At 44.6% G+C, this 26,407-nt stretch overlaps 1 protein-coding gene across 3 annotated transcripts in view; it reads left to right on the top strand.

The window, feature by feature from the left end:
- Positions 1 to 8,936: 8,936 nt before the first annotated feature.
- Positions 8,937 to 26,407, top strand: part of FKBP1B (FK506 binding protein 1B) — a 50,488-nt gene continuing 33,017 nt past the window's right edge. For all 3 annotated transcript variants that reach the window (XM_046938408.1, XM_046938409.1, NM_204567.2), the window contains exons 1-2: positions 8,937 to 9,090; positions 11,375 to 11,422. Coding sequence is in view for 1 of the 3 variants with exons in the window: in NM_204567.2 (NP_989898.1) it covers positions 9,054 to 9,090; positions 11,375 to 11,422 (85 nt within the window). In the remaining 2 variants the exon portion in view is untranslated. The remainder of the gene's footprint in view (positions 9,091 to 11,374; positions 11,423 to 26,407) is intronic.

Raw genomic sequence — 26,407 nt, forward strand, 5'->3', positions numbered from 1 at the left:
CAGACATCTGATTAATGTTCATTTTACTGGGTCAGATTTTGCAGTTGCAAAGAAACACTGATTTTGACTAATGTGAATAAATTATACCTGGGTAAAGAAGGTTTTCAGCTGATGGATATAATAACTACAGCTAGAGGTTTAAGACAACTATATGCATTCTGTATCTGTGGCTGAACTCTAGAATCATAGAATCATTAAGGTTGGAAAAGACCTCTCAGATCATCTAATCCAACCACCTGCCTACCACCAATACTTCCCTCAAATACTTCATATATTTTGTAATACTTTTTATGTATACCTTATGTATCTTTATAATACTACCTGTCAAAAGGAGATTTCTTGTTGAATCGCTGCTGAAAAAATTTGTTTTAATGTCCTTTTTCAAGGTGTTTTTACTGAAGATGGTGAGTATCACTAGGGAACTCCCAAATCTACATACAGTAATCATGCTGTATTCTCATTTACAGCCATTTCATTTTGTAGATGATTTTGTGAACATTTCATTCAAAATCAGAATATTTTATCTTCATCGAAGACAAGCCAACAGTGATGACTGGAATAGGTAAAATATATATATATATATATGTGTGTGTGTGTGTAAAAAAGCTAAATTCACAGGTTATAAGATAGCTTTTTATGCAAGATTTCTAAATTTTTGGTCTTTCTCTGTGCTCATAGTGAAAGCATATTTTTTATTGCTTTTACCTTACCAATTGTTGACACAGATGCACAGGCCATGCTTCAGATGCCAGACTGCCATCCTTGACTCACTAAGAGTTCTGACTATTCACTTCCTCAAAGTGGCTGCAAGATTGTTCTTTCCCATATAGCAGTAGCTTTTTACCCAAGGTAGTTATAATGAATAGATTACATTAAGATATAATCCCAGCAGCTCCATGAATTTGCAGAGCCTGAATAAGATATTTTTCATTTGGTTTAAAGTAAGGCCATTTAGCTGCTTTACTGTCTTCTGGATGTATTTTCATGAGGCTGATAAAGCTATTCTTTAGCACAGCCACCTCATCTACATTCTGAATGGTGCTTTAAATATCATTTAAAAAAACAATGTTGCAGCTGGATTCCAGCAAACTAAAATGTGGGTTTGATGCAGGAACTTCTGCAGTAGCATGACTGAAATGCTCAGGAGAGGTTTCACAAAGTTGTGTGCTTTGCCCGCTATTGCTGACACCTTCAGATCATGGACTACTTATGAGGAAGACTGGGGGTCTCCTCCTTGGAGATCTCCAAAGCCACTTGGATATGGGCCTGGACACCCTGCTGTGCGTAGCCCAGGCTGGACAGATGGTCTTTATATACTCTGTGGAGTCCTTCTGACCTTGGCCATTCTGTGATTCTGTGAGGTCCCACAAACAACGATGTCTCAAAAATCTTTGTAGCTTGTGGCATCTAACTCTGACAGCACTAGGACACAGGACTTCTGCTGTTGTACTTATGGTTATTTTTTGTTAATTTGGCAAGATATTAACATGACAGCATTCATAAAGTTTCACTGATGTGAAAATGAGGTATCATGACATAACTCATTTCATAAAGAGGTACTTCTGCTCTGTCCGACGTTAAGCTCTTGTTTGCCCCCAGACTCTAGCATCCTTAGCTCATTAAGGCAATTCATCTCCTGTTTCCTACCATACAATATCTTTATATCCTCAACTAGAACTTTTCTAGACAGTTTGAAGCCAATCAGTAAAAGGGCTTAGGGGATACGGAGTTACACTGTTCGTTTACAGCAAAGGAGATTCAGAGATCTGTGCCTACAGAGAACCTTTGTAACACAAATACAGTGAATCCAAGATAAGGCCAACAGGAGCCAGGCTACGGGGACACAGAACCTTTGAAGAGTTTGCTGTGGCCTTTTGGTAAATCTCTAAGGCTTTGTGTTCCTTGGAAGCTGCAGGGTTTGGACACACCACAAGGCTTACTCTCTAACAATAGAGTTTGAACATCGGGCTCCACTGGCATAGCATTTCAGGATCTCAAGGAAAATTTCCTCCCCTGATTCATTCTGTGGGTTTTTGAGTGGGAGAGAATAATGTGCGAAGAGAATCACTGAGTACCTCCATAAACACAACACACAAGGAAAGTAATTTGAGATATGATGACATTTCAGAGTTTATCTTTAAATATTTTTCTAAATAATAGAAGACTTGTAAAATACAAAAAGGGAAAAAACTGGAGTTTTTGTCCCCATACCGTCGGGACAGAACTGAAATAGCATACTCTGGATCAAATCAAGTTCCAGATGCAGACAGAAGGTGAATGAAAGAGACAAAGAGATTTTGTTTGACACAGTCTCATTTCAGATACAACTGAGGAGGGGGACATTCTTTTCATTCCACTCATCTATTTTTCTGGAAATGGGTAAAACATTTTAATAATATTCCTGCATCACTTTGGCATGCATAGATCTATATAATGCATGAAATAAAGGCTGGTAATTGAAAGCTGCCCTGGCAATACTTTAGTTTTCCTTTGAGGCTCAAGAAAGCAACGAGAAGAGTAATCTATTAGTAATCTGAGTCGTTCATTGAGCAGTCACAGTCTCTACACTGATACTGAGCTAGATTCTGATTCTATTCACATAACTGTGCCTCTGTAACTTCACTTTAACCAAGGTGTTCCAGCTGGTGGCACCTTTGCTGGCTGTGTCTCCATCAATGGTTGTTAGAAGTACCACACAAAGTCCAAGACTGAATGCAATCCACTGATGGTGTGTTCATTAACAGTTATGTTAATAGCACATAGCTGTTCAAGAGTGGCGTTAAGTTCCCATAGTTCACAATGAGTGTTGGAAAACCAAATCCAGCCCTCATAGTTGCAAAGGTTGTGATACTGTTTCTATAATTGTGATTTTATAGTGCTGTTTTCTCACATTGCTGTACCCATTATTCACCTCTCTCTCCTGGGAAATGGTGAATACTTTTTGTGTTCAATATGAATCAGAGCTAATGAGATGCAGGCTCTTAAATATATTTCCTTGCCTATTTCCAGTCTAGGGGAAGATGGGTATCTAAGTATCTCTGTGGATCGGAGTTCAGTGCCTTGCTGGAAAAGCTGAGACTTCAGACTTCATTTTCTCCTTTATTCATGGTGAAACAACTCCTTCTGGGCTAAATCTTGCTTCGAGTTAATTAAATTGATGTTAATATGCTTGGTGACTTCAAAGGAAGACAGATCCAGCTCAATATGTAATGAAAACATAACAGTAATAATTTTTCTAATAGTAATTTAACTCAAAAGTATAAAATATCCAATGCTTTGTGATATTTCTACTTCAAAAACATTTCTATTTAAAGCTACCCACCATGATTTCACCAATTTAAGTTGATGTGTCATTGAGTTCAATACTTTCAAGAAGCTTGAGTAATGTATTTATTTTTCCACACTGACATTTCTTTTCCTCAAGATCTGATTCTAAAAAACAGTTATCTGTCACAAGCTGACTGGAACAGAATGTGAAAATGATGTGCAGTTAATAAAGATACAAAATACATAATCCGTCAGAGCAGATCTACTGATCACAGGATGTAAATCAGCATCCTTCTGACAGTGCTATGCCTGGGTGCTGTTACTGCTCTCCCAGTAGGATTTCAGCAGCTCTTTTTTTGCTAGCAAGGTATGCGTCAGGTAAAGTGGGAAAGAGCTAATGAGCGGTTGTGTTATTTAAATAAATTTGTTCAAGCAAACTGTTCAGCTGGTTAATTTCAAAATATTATGTAAATTATTATTTAAAGTAAAGCCTTGAGCTTTTCTATGCAGGCTATATTCAAACTAAGGAGACTCCAGGCAGGGATGTCACAGCTTCTTGTGTCTCAGGGTGAGACTTTTGGTCCATGGGGGAGGGAGAACCAGAGCATTCTGGAAGGACACTTCATTCTTGCTCCCACCCAGACTGTTAGGCTCAACTTTTTTCTGCCTTACACAATGCTAAAGCAAAATAGGTGAGGAGTTAAGAAGGAAGGCACGTAGACGGTAGTTGTGCAAACATAATCACAGAGAATGAGATTCAGTTCAATTTTAATTGTAGGGATGGGATTAATCTCCCAAATTAACATGCTGAAGTTGAGGTATATACATATAGCTGCCTACAGGAAAGTAGCACCCAAGCTCCCACGAGGCAACTGAGCTGGGCCTCACCTTTCTGACATAACTACTGGCATAAACAGCATGGTTGTCTAAGTCCAACCCTCTGCATACTGACTCATTTAAAAATTATTAGTGAGAAATTGACACTTTTAAGGCATGATTCATTCCACTCTAAGGTACCTAAAATAGACAAATTATTCTTGCTTTATGAGTCTAGCTGATGTACTTAGATAAGACATGGTTATGGGCAGACGAATGCCCAGACATGGTTAGGTAGGCATTACATGCATGTCTGTTACGGGTAACAGACTTATCAATGATCAGCCCACTGACAGCCCTTTCTAGAGCTGCATGCTTCCTACCCACACCTCGCCCAGTGCTGAATGCCCCTCTGCCTCAAAGCACTGTCTGTATATGCCAGTCTCTTGTGCTTGCTGTACAAAGCAGCCACAAGTTTTTTCAAAGTGTTCTTAAAAATGAATATTTCCTGAACTTAAGCAATGTTTGTGTGGAATAGAATCTCAAGGAAAGTGATAGAAATTCCAGCACTTATGTTATTAAAATTAGAGTAGGGAGAAGAGTATGAAATGTTCTTTAGAAAACATTCCTGCTTGGCAAAGAGAGGGAAGGAATGATCTAATAGGTCTTTCCATCTGTAAGTCAGCATTCAGCTTCCAAATAGTGCCAGTCTTTTTCTTTCACAAGCATTACATTTATTTATTCTTAAGGAAATATCTATTAATATTTTCCATTGCACACAATGAAGTAAACAGAAGGTATATATTGGTCCTAGCTTGATAATTTGTAAAGGCCACTTAGCATGTGTCTGTACTGGGAAAGCAGCAATTTATGGTTGTAATGGGACTCGGAGCAGTAGGACTCTGATATAACCCTATATCAAAACTGGTTCATTGACATTGCAGATCAAGTCAAACTCTTGGCAACATCTACTTTGGAAAGTGCACTAGAAAGCAAATTAAATAAAGTATATCAAAATTGGCTGCTTCTGAGTCAAGTGGATTCTAGTATTTTCCCGAGCAGTTAAGCCGTGGTTGAGAATATTGATTGAGAGGGATCACCAGGTCTCTCTCAGAATCTAATTTTGCTTCAAGTATGGGGTGCGTAGGGTGGTAACACTTCTGATGAACGTAACGTGAACATCTTCACTGCTGCTTTCACTGGTAGAACTGTTCATTACGGATGATGAAGGGGCATTTTCAGAAGGATGTGAACAAAGCTGCCTCCCAACTGTATCTGGAAACCATTGTAACAAACCACCTTTGGCTTGGTCTTCCCTAGAAAAGTTCCTGCTAGTTTGACATAACAGGACTTCCCTATTTCTCCCCACCAATACAAACAAATAGGTCAGTGAATGTCGTTGAATACAAGCATAATAATTAAAGAGTGCTAACATCCTGCTGCTATCCATCTGTGCTGTTTGGACACAGGTCTATGGTAGACCTGGTGGGTCTACCTTTCTGCCTCCGGGACTTTTCTTTATAACTTCAAATCACTTTGGTCTGGAGGTTCTGGAAACTCATTAAACAGCGTTATAATTTCACATGCGGAATGAAGGAAAACAAATAGAGCCTTAATTTGCTGAATCCATTATTCATCTCCCTTGATTCATTTATCTGGAGGACTGAGAATGCCAGTTAATTTCTTTTCTTCAGTTACATTTTCCAGAATCATTGGAAGACTAATCAGGAGCTTGTAGCTAATATTTGCGGTTTGCTTGGTTTTCTCCTGTTGTTTGAACTGTTTCCAACACGTCTAGCCAGTGACATTTCCTCACAATGCAGAATAAATACCAAAACTATAGAGAAACGAGCTTTACTGGGAGAAAGCAGTAAATGTATTGCATTGTAAATACAAAGATTCTCAGAGTGATCCCACTGTCGCTTCCATGGCGAGGAAATGGCAGAGCTGGAATAATTGGTGTACTGTTTATAGATAGGATTCCAGTTCTGTTTTGTTCAGCGTGAAAGACAGACTTACATTTCTTTTTATCCCTTTTTATTTTTGTTATGAAAGATTGGATGAAAGAGAAATGTTAATCCCCCTGGGCTGTCTGCTTGTGATATTGTTATTATGAGAAATTTTATCTGTGAGAGCACACCGCATGACCCTGGGTTTAGTCTTTGGGCCCCAAGCCGTTACATTTATTTCTTATGAAAGAGGACCTCTGCTCTTCGACTGTATGCAATCTAAACAGACGAGGCAGAATTATCATCCTCATTATATAGGGGGAATACTGTGGCACAGAGCAACTCGGAGTAGAACTTCGGTTCAACAAGCTGGCTTCCAAATGGCAGGCAGTGAAGCACATCCATGCAACAATCTACGTAGTGCTAATTAGCTGGATGGAACCTCTCATCCTTTTGCTGGGCACCTCCACCTCCACGAGGGAGCTGCAGACAGCAGCGGAGGCCCTTCCTTAGCTTTGTCTTATGCAGAACAACCGCAGATCCTCGTCCCCTCCACATCCTCCAGCTCTATCCATGTTGGTGGCCCTTTACTGAACTGGCTCTACCATGTCAAGGTTTTGTACTGGGGAGACAGAAGCTAGGGAAAGAGTGAGTTCAGTTCAAGACATTAATCTAAACCAACATTTTTTTGGAAGTGGTAAATCGTATTGATCTCTTCTCTCCCTTAGGTCCTCGTGTCACAGAATCACAGAATCGTGGATTATTTGCCTCCATTTCTGAGAACAAACTAGCAAATTCATTGCTCTAGAAACCAACGTGTCTAGCATTTAGTGGTGTGTATCCTGATGAGCTGCAGCTCTTCCTTGTGCGTAGTCAGAGTGACTTCACCTCGTCCCTTGAAGATCAGGACAAGGCCATGAGTGCCATAAAAGCACCACGAGATCTCCAAGGATTCTGTTGTGTGTTGTCTGTTTGTTGTTTCTTTTGTCTGTGACGTCTTTGAATTTGAATGCTTGCAAGATTCGTGCTTTCCATTTACGGGCAATTTAGTGCTTTGGCCTTCTTTGTGTGCATATGGAATCTATCACACATGATTTGCAGATAAAAACAGTAAAGAATGGGACGCTGTGAACTAAACTATGTACAAAACGAAAACACTCTTAAAATCTAAAAACTGTTTGTCTTCCTAGAAGTGGAAATGCAGTTTCTAACAGGCAGGCTGCAGGGGTTTAAGATAAAGAAAGTGAAATATTCTGATGTTAAACTCTGAGATTTGGGTTTTCTGAAAAACCTTATAATGTCTGTCACCACTTTGTGCCCATTGAGGGATGTCAGAAGTTGGAGTCATGTGGTTCCATCATCATGTTTGGGAAGGAGGATTCCCCTGCTTTTCCAGGCTGCCATTTTTGTTGCCAGGATGGGGAGATGGATCGTGGGAAGGTGAACTCTGCAGAAGGTGAGCTCTACAGAGCCTTGAAAACTGAGACTGGTGGACTTTGTACTTGAGACACAGACCTCCCACCAGAGGACAAGGTGGATGTCATGCAATACCTTTGGAAGAGTGTTCTATAAATCATTAATCTCTTATTGCTATAACTTGGTTTTAGTCATTCTCTTGGTCATTCAAAGACTTTCCCTTTTGGCCCTGTTGTTCATTTTGCCTCTCCTCCAATCCTCTGCCAATCCTAAGCCATTTTCCCTTGTATTCCAGAGGCTTTCCTGAAGATATGGGGCATTCCTTGCTTCAGCCTTTTCTTCCAAGGTCTTCATCTGCTATGCAGTTGTTAACAGCAGTATCTCTGAGGACCTCGATACCACCGGTGAGTACAATAAGGTGAGAAATAGCAACACTGTCTGTTGTTCAATATCTGTGATAACAAAGATTTAAAAATGTATATTTAGAATCATAGAATGACAGAAGTTGTAAGGAACCTTAAAGCCCATCGAGTTCCAATGCTCTGCCATGGGCTGGCTGCCACTCACCAGAGCAGGATACCCAGAGCCCCATCCAACCTAGCCTTTATTTTCTCAGAGCAGACAGGACTGTAAACAGAACTATTTATTTTGAGTCAGTGGGAACTGCAAGGTTCACATACACGATAGTTTATGAGGAAACACTGTTTTCCATTTATCTCAGGTACATCTAACGAAGCTGTGAAGGGTCTGGAGTACAGGTCTTATGGGGAGCAGCTGAGGGAGCTGGGATTGTTCAGTCTGGAGCAGAGGAGGCTCAGGGGAGACCTCACTGCTCTCTACAACTCCTGAAAGGAGGTTGTGGTGAGGTGGGGGTCGGCCTCTGCCCCCAGGTAACAGCGATAGGATGAGAGGTGATGGCCTCAAGTTGTGCCAGAGGAGGTTCAGGTTGGATATTAGGAAACATTTCTTCTCAAATTGGTGAGATATTGGAGTGGGCTGCTCAGGGAGGTGGTGGATCACCGTCCCTGGAGGTGTTCAAGAACAATGGAGATGCAGCAGCGAGGGCAGCCCTCGCGAGGACGATGGTCGGACTAGCATGACCTTGGTGGTTGTTCCCACCTTAATGATTCTGTGATTCTCCGATCTGCCAGAAGCAGCCGCAGCTCTTACACAGGCAAAAGGACTTGTGATCTCACATCATGGGAGCAGCTACGGAATACCTACACAGATTTTCTTCTTTAAAGCTGAGGGCGGTGCCTGAGGGCGGGGGTGCCGCTGCCCTCCCTGTGCTGAGGGGCCCGCGCTGCCGGCGGCCTAGCATAGTATAGTATAGCACGGCACAGCATAGCACAGCATAGCCTAGCATAGCACCGCACTGCACTGCACCGCACTGCACAGCAGCCCCGCGCCCCCAGGGAGCTGCGGGCGGGGGCGGGCGGCCCCCCTCCGCTCCTCCCCGCCCCTGCCCTGCATTGGCTGCGGGCGGCTGACGGGCAGCCGGGGAGGCCCCTGTCAGCCGGCCGCGGAGGGGCATGCCTGCACTGGGGGTCCGGCCGTGCCGAGCCGTGCCGTGCCCAGGGCTGCCGAGCGGAGCCCAGCGCCGAGATGGGGGTGGAGATCGAGACCATCTCTCCGGGAGACGGTACGCGCCGCAGCGGGGAACGGGCGGAGGGCAGCCCTGCGGGGCGGGGGGCGGCGGTGCCCGGCTGCGGGGTGCTCCCGTCCGACGGAGCTCCGGCGCCGGGCAGCGGTTGTGCCCGGAGCGCCGGGTCCAGGAAGGCGGGCGGCGGGGGCAGAGCGGGGGCCGTGGATTTTCCTCTGGCATCCGCCGACAGCTGCACGACGCCGAGTGCTGGCAGTAATTGGGGCTCGTGAGGCCGGCACCGCCCCGCCGCAAACTTTGCCCGGCGCTCTGCCGGCTCTCCCGGGGGCGGGCGGCCATTTGGGGCAGCATCCATCCATCCCTCCTCCGGAGCTCCGGTACCCGGCTGGGAGCGGCATCGCCCTGCAGAGCCGCGGTCAGGTTGCTGTGTCGTTTCATAGCTCTGCTTTTTGTTCCGATTATTTCCACGAGACCGCAGTCCCGAAGATCCCACCGTCCGCATCCGTCTCCAGCCCACATTCGCCCTCGGCTCAACGCAATTCGCCGCAGTCCGTCCCAGTGTAACTTTCTCGGCCCGTTCTCTCTGCTTCCTCCGAGTGTGCCTTTAAACTGCCCTCTCGCTCCGTGCTGTTGTCCGCGGGCATCGCGCTGTGCCCCTGGATGGGCGCACAGGTGTGGGGTCAGAACGCCGTGTGGGTACCGCAGGGCTCTGAGTGCAGCACTGCGTGTGAGCTCTTACACCTTTGGAAGCCGTCTGCTATCCCAAACAAGGAGATATCGATCATTTCTCTTGGTTGACTGTTGCACCCACGGCTGGAGGGGTCGCAGATGCATCCAGGCTGCTGCTCAGGGTGTTCCGATGATGTTCGGAAGCACCATCTTCTCCATTGCATGATACAGATCTCTGTGGTGGTAGCCTGTTCTGCTGCTTGCTTAGTGGTTTGGGCATACGAGTCTTGAATGCACAGCTTGTGTTGTTAGCTGTTTTACACACTATTTTGCATAACTTGCTCTCATGTTAAGACAGACTAAGGAGGCCAAAGGACCAAGTAAGTTACAAACGAGCCTTCATTTCTATCTGAATCCCTATTTTCTAGCTTTCTGCCAACGCTGTTCCATTTATCATTTGTCTCATTCATGCTTCCTAAGTTCTCGAGTCTCCCCTTGCTGGCCCTCCCCTGGCCAGCACTGCTTTAGAGATCAAGGTTAACTGAGCCAGTGTGCAGCCAGCACCTCTATGAGCCCAGCAGATCTTCCCCCAGCCTGCAGTACCTGGAGCAGATAACATGAAAACAGGAATTCCATTTTCATTAAGGAGATAAGTTAAGCCTTCTTTTCCTTCCGGGATGAATGTTTTAGGGGGAGCTGCCAGGCTCACATAAGGATTCAGCATCTCCCTGCTCTACCATAGCTCAATAATACAACATTAACATTAGTGACTGAAGGAACTGGGGCTGTTTAGTCTGGGGGAAAAGGAGGCTGAGGGGAGACCTTATTGCTCTCTTCCAATATCTGAAAGGTGCTTACAGTGAGAGCAGGGTTGGTCTCTTCTCACTGCTGACAGGCGACAGGATGAGGGGAAATGGCCTCCAGTTGCACCAGGGTCAGTTTAGGTTGGATATCAGGAAACACTTCTTTACAGAAAGGGTTGTTAAGCACTGGAATGGGCTCCCCAGGGAGGTGGCTGAGTCACCATCCCTGGATGTGTTTAAGAGCCCTTTGGATGTGGTGCTCAGGGACATGATTTAGCGGAGGGTTGTTAGTTAGGGTAGGATGGTCAGGTCATGGTTGGACTCAATGATCTTTAAGGTCTTTTCCAACCTGAGTGATTCTATGATGCTATGATTAAACTGTCTTTGTACTTGATTTCCTAAAAAACCTTTCCCTGCTAATTAGAGATGTTCTTGTTAGAGCTGTCTGGAATGAATGGCATTAAGAATGGGAAAACAGATTTTTTTTTTTTCTTCCAGTGTCAAATGAAGACTTTATTTGAAAAAAAAATAATGGTAATGACATTCTGAGAATTTTCAGGTTGCAATCCATGAAGTTTTGACAGTCTTTTTGCACGTGGGGAATGTAAATGCATATATTATGCACACACATGTAGGGAAAAATTAACTTGGTGTGAGTGAAATATGATTTGGTGTAAAAGCTTGGCCAAGCTGGAACATTCTACCCAAACCCTACCAGTTCCTGCCCATGGTATCAGTGCTTTGATAAGACACAAATCTCAGTCTGGCATTTTCTTCTTGAAATACCCACCTGTGTAGTAGTTATAGGGATCACAGAGGAAATATACAATAACCTGTTATCATTTTAACAGGACGGACGTTTCCGAAGAAGGGGCAGACGTGTGTGGTGCACTACACAGGTAAGGCACATTCTGCTTGTTGTGTCCATGCCAGCTGCCTTATGCCCAGGAGTGTTGTATCAGTTCAATTATGGCTGTTGGATTTTTTGCTTTGTGCTGTCGTTCGTAATCAATTTAATTGTGTTGTGATGGATTTCCTGAATGTTTGACTTGTAGTTCAGGCTGCAGTATCTAGACGTGCGTGCTAGTGAATTTGTCAAGAGTGGTGTTTAGTGGGGACAAGTTGACAGATGAATCCACAGACCCGATTCTTTAAGTCATTCCATGAGCAAATGAAATAAAGCATGAAGCAGTGCAAATGCCAGGTATGTATTTTTCCAGTCTCCGATCTTGATACAGACAATTAATGATTGTTTATATCTTGAAAGAATCTGTGTATTGGCAGTAGAATTCATTCCAGTTTGAAGAGATCAATTCAAGGTCTGGTTAACACCTGCTTTATGGGCATGTGTGAATCTTAAGCGGTGAGTTAGCTGATGGAGCTATTTATGCTGCACCTTTGCACAGAGGAAAAATGTTTAAATCAGTTTGCAGTGTTGTCTTTTGTATTTAGTTATGTAAATTGTCAAAAGAAGGCAAAGACTTCTGCAGTCCAAGTCCTCAGTTGTGACGTTCACATTGAGAGCTGCCATTTCATGAGGTCTTGTCCTTAGAATGTAAAACATCACCATTTTCACTAGATACAATTAATGAAGTTATAGATATTTATATCATAGAAGCACAGAATGGCCTGGGTTGAAAAGGACCACAATGATCATCGGGTTCCAACCCCCTGCTATGTGCAGGGTCGCCAACCAGCAGACCAGGCTGCCCAGAGCCACATCCAGCCTGGCCTTGAATGCCTCCAGGGATGGGGCATCCACAGCCTCCTTGGGAAACCTGTTCAGTGCGTCACCACCCTCTGTGTGGAAAAACTTCCTCCTAATATCTAACCTAAACCTCCCCTGTCTCAGTTTAAAACCATTCCCCCTTGTCCTATCACTGTCCACCCTCATAAACAGCCGTTCCCCCGCCTGTTTATACACTCCTTTCAAGTACTGGAAGGCCACAATGAGGTCTCCCTGGAGCCTTCTCTTCTCCAAGCTAAACAAGCCCAGTTCCCTCAACCTTTCTTCATAGGAGAGGTGCTCCAGCCCTCTGATCATCTTAGTGGCCCTCCTCTGGACCCGCTCCAAGAGCTCCACACCCTTCTGTTCTGGGTCCCCCAGGCCTGGATGCAGTACTGCAGATGGGGCCTCACAAGAGCTGAGTAGAGGGGGACAATCACCTCCTTCTCCCTGCTGGTCACCCCTTTTTTAATGCAGCCCAGAACACAGTTTCCAAGAAGCTTTTAAACATGGTTTTAATAATCTCCCTCCTCAGAGGGTGCACAGTTAGCACACTTGCTTAGGATATGAGGAGTCAGGGTTTGCTCTTGTATACATTTATATATTCAGAGTATTTTTATGTAGGGTTTCTAATGTGAGTTAGAACAGTGGAGAAGTTAAACACATGGATCTCCCATGCCACCCTCGGCTCTTGCAGACGTTTCCCTGCACCTTGGATCTGAAAATAGGTGTTTTGAAACTATTTTTGTGAAAGTGCTGAAAGATACATTTCCGTTCCAGCCCCACATTCAGAAGTTTTCCTGAAACAAAATCGTCACCTCCCACCTCCAGTTGGATTTAGACACATGTGAATGTCAGAGATGAAAGAGGCAAAGAATGCAGAGGTGGCAGTGCGTAGAGGTGGTGGCGATGGTCTCTGGCAGCCATAGAGTGCAGTTCTGCTGGGTAACTTCAGAGGGAGTGCAAGCAGTGAATGTGCAAAGAGAAAAAGGTGCTGCATGCTGCTCTTGGCATTAGACAGATGTCTTAGTTGAGGCTTTCATAAGCTGGCTTTTGATACAGGAGACTTTATAAAACCTCATTAAATCAATCCCCAGCCTAAATTGTGCTTCCTCCATGTGTGTTGCTGTTGGTGCTGTGCCCTCTGACTCCCAGATTGGAACAATGTCAGATGAAACTCACAGTCTCATTTTCAGTGCTGTTTAAGCTGTCTTTGGTAGCAGTATTTTTAAAGGGAACCCATGATTCATGGATAAGGTGTTTCCTTCCAATGGACAGCAAAATATTAGGCCTCTTCTTGGACGTAACTAGAGATAGAATGAGAGGCAATGGCCTCAAGTTGCATCAGGGGAGGTTCGTGTTGGATGTTAGGAAAATTTTGCTCTCATAAAGAGCAGTGATGCAGTGGCACAGCTGCCCAGGGAGGTGATGGGGTCACTGTCCCTGGAGCTGTTCCAGAACTATGGGGATGTGGCACTGAGGGATGTGGGCAGTGGGCATGGTGGGGTCAGTTGGGATTGGACTGGGTGATCACTGAGGTCTCTTCCAACCTTCCTGATTCTCTGATTCCATGTGGGAAAATATGAAACATAAATGTCAAGTTTTAATTAAAATAATTTTATCTGAATGCAATACGAGTTAGTATTGATGTCCAGATATGTCTGGGATTCATCTTGAAATGATCTGTCTCATTTGTGTGGTTTCATTAGGCCCTATGGTACCTCATGTTTATGTTCAACACACTCATAGCAGTCCAGTTTTACCACGCAGGTAGCTAAGCTGCAGAGATATCTGGAAGGAGATCCAGAATATACAGCAGCGAAGGGGTGCAGGAGCCATGGGCAAGAGGGTGACACGTTAGTTCAGGCACTTGTGAGAGTGTTGGAAGAGTTGTACTGCAGTCTGTAGGATTCGTTTTGTACTTCTCTTAGCCCTTGATTTTCCCACACAGTGGTGCATCATCTTGACAGCTTGGTTGGCCACATATCTTCTTGCATTGCCCATCACCATTCCCATATCATTGCCCATATTACGGTGATGCAGCTCCTTGGCACACAGGTGGTTCCTTGCTTCCCTGACAAGTTATTTTATTTTGAGCAGAAAAAAAACATGGTCTGTTTGCTAGTTATTCGTGCTTTTAGTTTCTTGCGAGGAGGAGACCAAGAAGGGGCTTAAGTTATGAATTTCCAAGGAGAAATGCCCCCTCCCTGGAAGCATTCCAGGTCAGGCTGGATGGGGCTGTGAGCAACCTGGTCTAGAGGGAGGTGTCCCTACCTACAGCAGGGAATTGGAACGAGATGGTCTTAAAGGTCCCTTCCAACCCAAACCATTCTGTGATTCTGTGAGACTCAAACAAGGGAGTGGGCGGTGGGCTCTGTTTTGCCTTACTTCTCCATCTTGCCTTCCCTTGAGGAGGGAATCCCATAGATTCCTTTTCCCTATGGGACGAGGAGTGATAGCAGAGAAAGCACAGGCCGGAGTAGACTACTGCTGTGAGAGTGAAAGGCCTGTGGATTGATTCCGAAACACATCTGGGAGAAAGGAGCAAGTTGTCTGTATGAGTTGTCCTGGCAGTTCATCTGCAGCAGGTGAGAGGCTGAGCATTCCAGTGCAGTGCAGCCAATGTCCAGAGAGGACCCCTGTCTGCTATCCTCCATATTTGTCAGAGCTTGAGGGTCCTGGCTGGTTACTCTCTGTGTTGTTTGATTTGTGCACCTTCAAGGTAGGGATTCATCAGGGGAGCTTCTGGTCTGACAGCCCTGAGAAGTGGGAAATGAGAACTGGAATCTCCTCCAGATGAGGGAGAACTGTGAGTTTTACACTTCTTCTGCCAGTGCTTCAGCTATCAGGGTGTTACATGCGGCGGCTTTGCCTCTTTCTCTCCTTTTCCAATTAGATGCATAACCCCAGGAGCAGGCACTGTGGTCTGACTCACAAATACATTGTGATGCCTCAATGAACGAGACTAAGTTCCAGTGGCAGCAGGAGGTAAGGTGCAACTTCATTAGGGAACAGATTAGAAAGAACATCCAGTTTAAGCAAATATTTTTTTTTCTTCCTCCCTTAGGAGTAACTCCGGGCTGTGTTCAATTAGAGCAGGATTTTTGGATTACCCTTCAGGAGTACCTAATTGCCCTTCCATAAGGCGCCTTAGAGCCTAACTTGGTACTGTAAATCACCTGCTAATTTTTCAGCTTGGCACAGTCTTAGTTAAGTACACAAATAGGTGATTAGATAGGAAGACTGGGAGAGAATATGAAACCGGGTCCTGATCTTCTTCCGTGGCAAGAATACGATCAGATCCCCGTACCTTTGTTAAGAAATATAACTAACATAACCACTTTTTCTCATCATCCAGCATCTACGTTGTGTCTCAAAAGCAACCTGACACAGCAAAGTAATGAGATTAGTGGATATGGCAGTGAGTTGGCACCAAAATGCATTTCCAGCAGCGATGGTTTATGTCATGCTTTTGTCATAGATTTCCTTGAGCAAGCTTCTGAAAGCTTTTGGCAGTCTGCTCACTCCTTCTGTTTTCTGTCTGCAAAATAATCGTCGTACTTTGTCTGCCTTGTGGAGATAGATTGCCAGCAATTTGGGGTATGGACTGCCTCCTTCCTCGTGCCTAATGTAATGGCCTCCTAATCTTGATTGGGTCTTCGGGTTATGTTGCAGCAGTGATAGCAATGCCAGTAAGCAAATTACAGTATCATTAGTCCTGGAGTGTATCAACAGAGCTGAGCCATTTGCTGCAGTTTTCTTTCCTGTGATTTTTGAATTTTCTTGACTCTGGGAGCAGGAATCAGCCGTGCTGAATTTTCAGAGATGGTTGAAGATGATGCAGCATGTGGCTTTTGGTGAGAAATGGCCCTGAAGATGACAGAATCTTTGCTGAGCTTGTGAGTGCTTTGCCTTTGTGGTCAAACATTCAGCCTGGGAAGGTGATTTCTGGCCCTCCTGCTCTTGGTCGTGTGCCCTCAAATAAGATTTGTGTGCATAGCTCCTCAACCTGCTCCTTTTCTCTCATTATTAATAGAGTCATAGAATCACAGAATGGCCTGGGTTGAAAAGGACCACAATGACATCTGGTTTCAACCCCCCTGCTATGTGCAGGGTCGCCAACCAGCAGACCAGGCTGCCCAGAGCCACATCCAGCCTGGCCTTGAATGCCTCCAGGGATGGGGCATCCACAGCCTCCTTGGGCAACCTGTTCAGTGCGTCACCACCCACTGGGTGAAAAACTTCCTCCTAATATCCAACGTAAACCTCCCCTGTCTCGGTTTAGAACCATTCCCCCTAGTCCTGTCACTGTCCACCATCATAAACAGCCGTTCCCCTTCCCGAGCTGACATCCTCTGGTAGTTTGTGGTAAGGGTGAATTTGTAACCTCGTCACTGTCCTCCTTGCCCACATGTACATCTGTGGTAACACAATTACCCTCTTAAGGAAGAAACTGGACGTTTAGCATTTGTGGTGTGCTGCAACAGATCTCTTGGAGTAAGACCATCAAGGCCCATTAAATCATTAATTAATTACTAAACCGAACTTCTATAAAAGAAGGTTTTTCTTGGACTTCTTAGGTCCAGGCAATGACCACAAAATTACACTAAATACTAAAAAGCTGATTTTATGTTATTCCCTCTTCGAGTGTTAGAATACTACTCCATTTATTTCAGATATGCTGTACAGATGGATTCTGTCTTAGGAAGCAGAACAAAAGATGACTTGTTCTTTTCCTAACCATCTGGGGACAGACTCGGATCATCTTCTTTTTTTCCACGTGTTACCAAATTGCTTTGTGTTGTTGATTTTTGTTTCTTCAGCTTTGCCAGTGCTGCGATGCTGTGAGAGTTATGCTTGCATCTGTGTAGTTGAAAGCCTTTTCTTTTTAATACCTTTTTTAATAACAAAAGCAGACTGCATAGATTTATAGAACCCGCCCGATATACTGTGATGTAAAATGCATCTCCATTTAACTCGATACAAACATAATGCAATTCCTTTGCAATAACACTTGCCAAAAAGAAAAGAGATCTGCCTATATTTCTTGGATTGAAATCAAGCCAGCGTAAAGCGTATGCAGTAATAGCCAGACATTTGCCAAAATGCTCTCAAAGAGACTGATGTAAATCCAGAATAACATTGCAGTGTCATATACTCATCTACGAACCTTAGTGTCTGTATGGATGGTGTGCCCCAGCTTAGTGTGGGAGCGCTTTGTGCCAGGTGAGCACAGGGCTGTGCATGGTCCCATGTTCTGAAAAATCTGCAAAACTTCCATGAGACCCAAAGAAATCTGTGAAGAAACAACATAAGGAATTCAATCAAAGTTATCTGTCTCCAGAAAACCGTCTTGGTGGTTTTGGAAGAGAACATTGAACAACGCAATTAGAGCTCTCATTAAAAAGAACTGTATTTTAACAGACATGATAATTGAGTCTTGAATTAGAGCCAGCTAAATCTTGCTTACCTAGAAGGAACGTAATTGTTTTATTGAGCACGTTCACAAGATGCATTCTTCCAGGAGAATGAGATGTCTGTCCATCCTTTGGGGCCTGCCAGTGCCTGGAAGTTTTTGACTTGAAGCAATCTCTCCAAATTGTGCTGGTTTAAAAGATGAAAGCCTTTTACGTCTATGAAGATCTTTGTGGCAGCTGAGCACTTTAAAACGTTTGTTTTTTTTTTTTTGTCTTCAGTGAATCATAACTGCAAGAAGTAGGTTTGACTCTTCAGTAAAGGACGTGTTCTTTTGATGTCCCACAGACACGATTTGCAAGTCTTAAAGCTCTGGATAAAAGGAGTAAAATGTTCATCTTTGCTTATTTATTGCAGATTGGTTACCTTTGGAAATGCTTCAGTGGCATGTTCAGTCTGATAGCGATTGGAGTCCTGAAGCAGGAGTTGGAGGAGGGCACATTTCTCTGAAGCATTTTGCTGCCAGCTGAGTGACTGCTTCCAGATGCATTACTTGCACCTTCAGTTTTGCAGTCTGACAGGGACCTTAAAGATCATTGTGTTCCAACATTCCTGCCTTAGGTTGGTTGCTCTCCACCAGCTCAGGCTGCTCAGGGCCCATCCAGCCTGGCCCTGAGCACTTCCAGGAATGGGGCATCCACAACTTCTCTGGGCAGCAGTCCCAGGGCCTCACTGCCCTCTGAGTAAGAATTTTTTCCTAACATCTGACCTAAATCTCCCTTTTTTTTTTGGCTTAAAACCATTCCCCCTTGCCCTATCACTATTAGACTGTGTGAAAAGTCAGTCCCCCCCTTGTTTACAAGTTCCTCTCCAAGTACTGGAAGGCTGCAATGAGTTCTCCCTGGAGCCTTCTCTTCTCCAAACTAAACAAGCCCACCTCCCTCAACCTTTCTTCATAGCACAGGTACCCCACCCCTTTATTCATCTTAGCGCTCCTCCTCTGGATCCAATCCAACAGCTCTGCTTCCTTGTTGTGTGGGGGACCCAGATCTGGACGCAGTACTCCAGATGGGGCCTCCCAAGGGCAGAGTAGAGGGGGACAATCACTTCCCTGCCCCTCTGCCACCCCTCTGCTGTTGCAGCCCAGGGTACTGTTGGCCTTCTAGGTTGCAAGTGCACACTGCTGGCTCACGTCCAGCTTTTTGTCCCCCAGGACCTCCAAGTCCTTCTCCACAGGACCGCTCTCAAGGAATTCTTCTCCCAGCCTGTACTCATATCTGGGATATCTAAAGTTCAACACCTTGCACTTGGCTTTGTTAAAGCTCATTGGGTTCACATGGGCTCACTTTTCAAGCCTGTCCAGGTCCCTCTGGATGGTACCCCTTCCTTCTGTTGTGTCGACTGCACCACTCAGCTTGGTGTCATCAGCAAACTGCTGAGGGTGCACTTGATCCCGGGAAGACAGGATGAGTTTCCTGCAGAGTATAGATTGTGAAGAGACTTCTTCAAGAGACCATGCACAGGTGCTTTCCTCCCTGACAGACACTCTTCTATCAGTATGAGAGAAGCTGAATAACTTTGAGACTGCTGGCTTCTGTGTTGGAGCACACACCAAACTCTATAGGATTTCTTTTCACGGGCCCACTGTAGTATTGTGCTCTGTTCCTACTGTGCATAGAAATGAAATGGCTGGCAAATCAGATTACATAGTGTAACAAAACTAGTAGCTGCAGAGCATCGAGTTCTTAAAAGCTCACAGCAGTTCCAAACAGTTCTGGCTTTAAAAAAAAAAAATAATGCCTATTTTCAAACAGTATTTTTGCCCCATCCTCTTCATGTGAAGACAACACAGGGATGTAGGAAAACTTGGGAGGGGAAATGAGTAAATGCATACTGTTAATGCAGTTGCTGCTGATAGACACAACTTGAACTGTTCATGGTTCTTCCTGAAAATGGTAAAATGCAGTGTCTCATTCAGAGGGAACAGCAGGACTGCACCATTTGGTCAGGCATTGGAGCAGGCTGCTCAGGGAGGTGGTGGGTTCACTGTCCCTGGAGGTGTTCGAGGACCATGGAAATGTGGCACTGAGGGATGTGGTCAGTGGGCATGGTGTGGTGGATTGGGGTTGGACTGGATGATCATAGAAGTCCTTTCCAACCTGCATTATTCTATGATTCGTGCTTATTTTCAATGATCCCGGTGTCCAGTGCTGCCTTTCTTACAGCTCACGTATATATCCAATGACCAGGACCTGAAAAAGTTTGCATCAGCCCTCGATAATTAGAATTCCAGATCCTCACAAGGCTGAGATTGAAATTATTTTGCACAATTTATTAGAAATCAAAGAATTCCTCAAACAATTGTTGGATAGTGGACTCAATAGTTGGTTCTTGTAAAGGGACAAATGGTTACAGCGTAATTAAATGAGAAACTCTATCAGCTGGCAACATTGATAGGCTTGTCTCCCTTTATTGACAAAATAGACCTGACATCACCGTATTTACCTAATTAAGAAGTCTAAATTGAGAGCTTAGTTACCTTATGCTACCTAAATATTTAGCCTTTGGACGTGCCTCTCTCTGTCTCAATTAGATAAAGAGCTTAATCAGGTTCCTAAGCCAGATAGCTCAGCCAGGCAGGGCTTGTGGAAGGGGTGGTGATTTTAATTAGACAACATGCAGTGTCATCGCTCTGCGGGGGGCAAACGGCACCCACATTTCGGGTGGCACCCACCCGGGTTCTGCATGGCCAAGGCCATCTGCAGGTTGGTGGTGATCTGAGCTCTACGGGCTGCACTCTGAGGGAGGATCACTGCCCAGGAGCTCGTGGGGTGCGATGGATCAGGAGGCCATGGAGGAACCCATGCAGGAAGCAGCGGTTTGGCGTTGGCAATGAGTTGTGCTGAGCCTCGCTGAACCAACACCAGGGCCCTGCCGAGTGGGCTCAGTATTGAAAGTGACGTCTCACCATGGAGATATATTATTTAGCTTCGCTTACTCCGGGCACTATAAATCTTACTTAATTTTTTTCATGAGCCTGCTGGCTGCAGGAGTTTGTACTCCGTCCAGCACAGATGCCATGGCCATGATGGGTCCTTGTCAATGGGGCAGCAGTAGGTCCAGGCAGTCAGTGGAGTCTTCCAGCTCCCATCCGACATCCCAGGGCTCCTAAAACTCAGTGTTGCAGTGTTGACTTGTAACTCTCCCTCTGTTCCTGTGCATGGTATTCCAAGTCTGGTTTCCCCTTCCAGACCTTTTCTGTTAATCCTATGTAGTTTTTGGTTCTTGCCAATGTCTCGCTGCTCTAAATCACTTCCCTTTTAATGATGTGTCTACACTGATTTACCAAGATTGACCTCTTCTACATGAAGAGTTCTTCTAATTGAAGAATTTTGTTTTGGAAAGGGTGAATTCTTCTTGGAGGGAGACTAACCTAACGCTTTAGTCCAATCCTATGGTTGCTGTATGCAGTACACTCCCTAACACATTGGTTGTCTGCTTTTAAATGACTGAAGTGATAATGCTATTTCTGCTACATTAATAATAGAATCACAGAATGGCCTGGGTTGAAAAGGACCACAATCATCGGGTTTCAACCCCCCTGCTATGTGCAGGATCACCAACCAGCAGACCAGGCTGCCCAAAGCCACATCCAGCCTGGCCTTGAATGCCTCCAGGGATGGGGCATCCACAGCCTCCTTGGGCAACCTGTTCAGTGTGTCACCACCCTCCAGCTTTCTTTTTAACTTTAGAAAACACACACACACAAAAATAACAAAGGATGGTAATTCAGAAAATAGGCTGTAGTACTACATAGGGATTGTAGTTACAGTAATTTAGATTTTCATTCTTCTCCATGAATATGTTTCTCCTTATGCTACAAGCAGGATTTCCAGTAGAACAGGAAGGTTTGGTGCTTTGGGAGATGAAATTTAGCAATATCTGGGACACAGGAAAGAAAACAGAAGATGAATCACACAGTTCCTGAGAAGTTCCCAAGGCATCGCCACGATGTTTTGCCATTTCCAGACTAGGATGCATAATTTTCAGCCTAGAGAATTGGAGAGATTTTGTTGTTGTTGTTGCTGCAAAAGCTGTAATTTTGGTTGAAAAAGCTTTTCCCACAAGTTTTATTTTGAAGGTTGAGGATCTGAGACTGAAATTCATAGGCTAACTGCCAAGTCTGTATTGGTTTGAGCTGAAGTGTTGGATATGAACAGAAGAATATGGCAGAATTTAAAGATGTGGAGCTGAATTTTACAGCTCAGGCTTTAATTCGGATCACAGCTAAAGATGTCTCAATGAGTTCTTCCTATTTTCATTGTAGGATAAGAATATTTTTTCTCATTAAGGGGTTATTCAGTCTAACCCTAGTTTTTCTTGCTTGAAAGTTATACTGCATGATGGCCAGGTTACTGCAGTTGTGCACCACGTCAGGAGCATCAAGCCATGGCATTTGTAGGTGTGGTAACTGACCACTATCCAAACATCCTTTAATTACAGAGTAAAAGCAGAATTACATGCAGTGTTTTTTCAGTATGAAGCTGTTCTCCTTTTAATGGAAGACAGTAGAACTGTGATCACAATGACTTTAACCCCCGGCAGAGAAGTCTTCCTATAGGATGCACGTCAATGATGGAGAACAGCAGGCTTTTCCACAGGGCTTGACACCTTGACCTTGGCTTCAGCTTGAGGTCCCTGTCTGGCAGCGTCTCTCCACTGACCAGGTCAGGAGATGTTCCTCTGTCACACTGCCCTGTGACTTGCTCTCCCAGTCTCTCCTTGCCCAACGGTGGCCAGCTGGCAACAACTCTGTCACAGCACTGACTGCATCTGTCCCACCCTGCCAGGGGAATTTCTGAGTGCCCAGCCAGCCACATCAGATAGCTTCCTACGTATGCTCTGCTTTCCATTTTCTTCTGCTGTCATTTGCACCTTGTCTTCAGCCAGATAAATAGCAGGGGCAGCTTCACAGCTCCTGCTCTGTTCCTTAAGTCACTCAGCAGCGTTTCTGCACAGCACAGCTGAGAGCTATCATCTCTCTGGGGCTGAGCCCCTTTTGCAGTGTCCTACCTTTTCCTGGCTCAACTCAGAATTCATGACCTCGTATCCGAACCCTGAGGGCTTCTGAGGCTGTAACTGCAAGAAGAGATGTTGAAAGAGCAGCAAATCAGACTGGAAATGCCTCATTAAAAAATTACACTTACCTTTGCTGTTAAAACTTATTCCATGTGAATCCTTCTATATAGCTCGCCTCCTTTTCAACATTTATTCAGATTCCTGGTTGGGAATGTAGGAGTGTCAGACACTTGCGAGTCAAATGCAAATTCGTTCTTGATGCCATAATAAAGAACTGCCATTATTAAACCCCTGCAGGCAATTTTTAAAGTTCAATCTGATCAAAATTCTATACCCTTCACTCATAGATCGCTTTGGGAAGGGAAAAGCATTGTTTACTCCTCTGTAAAAGACAGGAAAATTCAGGAGGGAAATGATTTATCTGGAGAACACAGCAAGCCTTTGATGAAACGGGACAGAAATCTATTTCAAGTCCTTATCTATTATGTTTTCCACTAGGCTGTATCAACTCTGGAAGAACTGTTTTTCTCCAGACCCAAAAAGTGCTTAACTTTTGAGAACAGCCTATATCCGCTGAGGTGAATGTTAGAAAATCACAAAATACTGTGGTTTTTTTATTAGGTTCTCTGTCTTTTTCTAACCAATCCTGATTTCATTGGTTACATAAGCACTGTAAACAGATTAAGAGCTCAACCCTTCCTTGCCGTAAAGAATAATAGGGGATAGGATGCTAACATCAGTTTTTTTTCTTTTATGTAAAGAAACTAAACCTTGCCATACAGTGACTGGATAAAACTGCAGAGCCATTTCGAAGGGCATTCATAAGGAGAGCACCTCTCCTGTGAGAAAAGATTGAGGGAACTGGGCTTGTTTACCTTGGAGAAGAGAAGGCTCCGGGGAGACCTCATTGCGGCCTTCCAGTACTTGAAGGGAGAGTATAAACAGGAGGGGGAACAGCTGTTTACAAGGGTGGATAGTGAATGGTTTTAAACTGAGACAGGGGAGGTTTAGGTTGGATATGAGGAGGAAGTTTTTCCACATAGAGGGTGGTGACGCACTGAACAGGTTGCCCAAGGAGGCTGTGGATGCCCCATCCCTGGAGGCATTCAAGGCCAGGCTGGATGTGGCTCTGGGCAGCCTGGTCTGCTGGTTGGTGACCCAGCACATAGCAGGGGGTTGAAACCAGATGATCATTGTGGTCCTTTTCAACCCGGGTCATTGTATGGTTCTATGATTCTATGACTTGCTATCATAGCACATTCAAAACTCTTCTTCAGATGCAAAAGTTTATATAAAGTGCTTGGGAAAACAACATCAAGCAAAGAAAGTGGGACCTCAGAGGGCTGGAAATACAGATGCCAGAGGGAACAGAGAACTGAGAAATGGTTTGCAGTGCAGGAAATATACAATTAAATGAATATACAATTAAATGTTGAGTTGGAATTCTTCCCTGCAGGGCAGAAACACTGACTGACTGCAGAATTCCTCCGTACAGTAATGGAGTCATAAGACCTGTAATCTTCCTGTTATTCAGTCCATCCCTGTAGGACTGGCCCATGTGTAGAGCACAAAGCATTTAAACGATGACAGTTGTATTAGGGAGTAATGCACATAGTTATCCCATTGTGTTAATAGAGGGCAGTAAGATAAGAATAACTACCAGTCCTCAGTGCTTCCCACGTTTATTTTAGTTTTCAGACACCTCTGTACATTTTGTGGACAAGTTGCTGAGTTGAAAAAAGTGGGGGAACCACAGCAATGGCTATCTGAGCTCTTGTTTTCCTTTGAGAAACTGATGTACAACACAGACCAAGAGGGTGTCAGCTGATAAAAGCCAGCCTGATGTGAAGTGTTCTTTGGATTTGATGTCATGTCAAGGAGCTGAGAGAAACCAAACGGTGTCTGGAAGCACAAGGAGTGAATGAGTGAGTGAGTGAGCGAATGAATGAATGAATATCCCCAGTATGCCCTCCCACTGCATCCTCCTGCTGGTCTGGGCTCTCATTGTACACAGGAGCCCTTGTTTTTCTTCAACACATTGAGGTTATAATGGACTCTTAGAAAAATTTTCTAACTTACTGCACCCTTAGATATAATTTTACCTTCATGTTTCATTGAATTACTTTACATATCAGTTTTAATTGTGAAGCTTCTTAGCACATTCAAGCAGTACATCCAAGGGCTGGAGCACCTCTCCTATGATGATGACAGGCTGAAGGAACTGGACTTGTTCAGCCTGGAAAAGAGAAGGCTGTGGGGAGACCATATTTTGGCCTTCCAGTATTTAAAGGGAGTTTATAAACATCAGGGAAATCGACTTTTTACACAGGTAGATAGTGAGAGGACAGAGGGGAATGGTTGTAAACTGAAGGAAGGGAGATCTAGATTAGATGCCGGGGAAGTTCTTTACTGAAAGAGTGGTGAGGTGCTGGAACAGATTGCCCAGAGAGGTTGTGGATGTCCCATCCCTGGAGGTGTTTAAGGCCAGGCTGGATGGGGCCCTGGGCAATCTGATCTAGCACATGGTCTAGTGGTTGGCAACCCTGCCTGTGGCAGGGGCAGTGGGACTTGATGATCCTTGAGGTCCTTTCCAACCCAAGCCATTCTATGATTCTCTGATTCTATGATGATGCAATGGGACTGCTGCTTGTTTTCTCATTGCCTCTTCAGAGGGAGAGGTGTGTGCCCTGAACTGTTTTAACCCATGCAAAGTGTTAATCTGAACCTGACTTCCAGACTGGGTTCCTTAATGCAGACCAAACCTCGCTCCTAAAACCTTAACAGCCCTGCATTTCCAACTTCTTATCTGCATCTCAGTTCTGTAGCTTATTTGTCTGTAAATAGCCAGAAATGAAGTAAAGTGGGAGGAAAAAGGGACTGGAAGACATGAGTGTTTCAAGCAGCACTCTGGGAACGTGTGATGCTCATCTTCTGTCCCTGACCTTGCCATTGCTCCCCCTCAGGTAAATCACCTGGCTGTGTTTCCTTGTTTGTAACATCACAGAATCAGGAATCATAGAAACAGGAGCTTGACACAGGAGGAAGAGGTTGGATGCAGAGCAGTCAGTGTCACGTGTATTTTGTGTTAGTAAATCGAAAACTATGTAAGCTCCACAAGGCTTTGTGTTAGTAAATTAAAAACTACGTAAACTTTGCAAGGCTTGGGGCAATAAAGAATGAGGTCGTTGAGTAAGAGCAAAGCTTAGAAGAAGAATCACCAGGCTGGCGATTACAAACAGCAGGCTTTCTGCCCTCCACATTCCTTAACTCACACAGCCCTGCTCACATGAGGCTGTTTTGACTTTGGGGCAGAACTGTCCTGCCTGAATTCACAGAGAAACGAAAGCAGGAGAAGGTCTGACAGTGTGCAGTACCACATTTCTTTTTTAATTTAGCCCTTCCAGCAGAATCAGAGACCTAATTTTAGATAGTATCAGGGTAAATGTCAAGTCAGAGAGGACAGCCTATTCTTCTGTTGTCACTGGAGTCAGGGATATCAATGAGCGTGTTATGCTTCTACCTTAAAAAAAACAACCAATGAACCCCATGAGCACACCCTGCATTTGCAGCTGCTGTTTGCTGTGTAGCACAACAGGCTCCCAGTAGGTGCCAGGGGTGCTGGGATAAAGATATTTAGTTAATGTGAGGCTAAAACTGGGCTGGC

This window comes from Gallus gallus, chromosome 3, assembly GCF_016699485.2.
Source record: "Gallus gallus isolate bGalGal1 chromosome 3, bGalGal1.mat.broiler.GRCg7b, whole genome shotgun sequence".
In the NCBI taxonomy this organism is placed as follows: domain Eukaryota; kingdom Metazoa; phylum Chordata; class Aves; order Galliformes; family Phasianidae; genus Gallus; species Gallus gallus.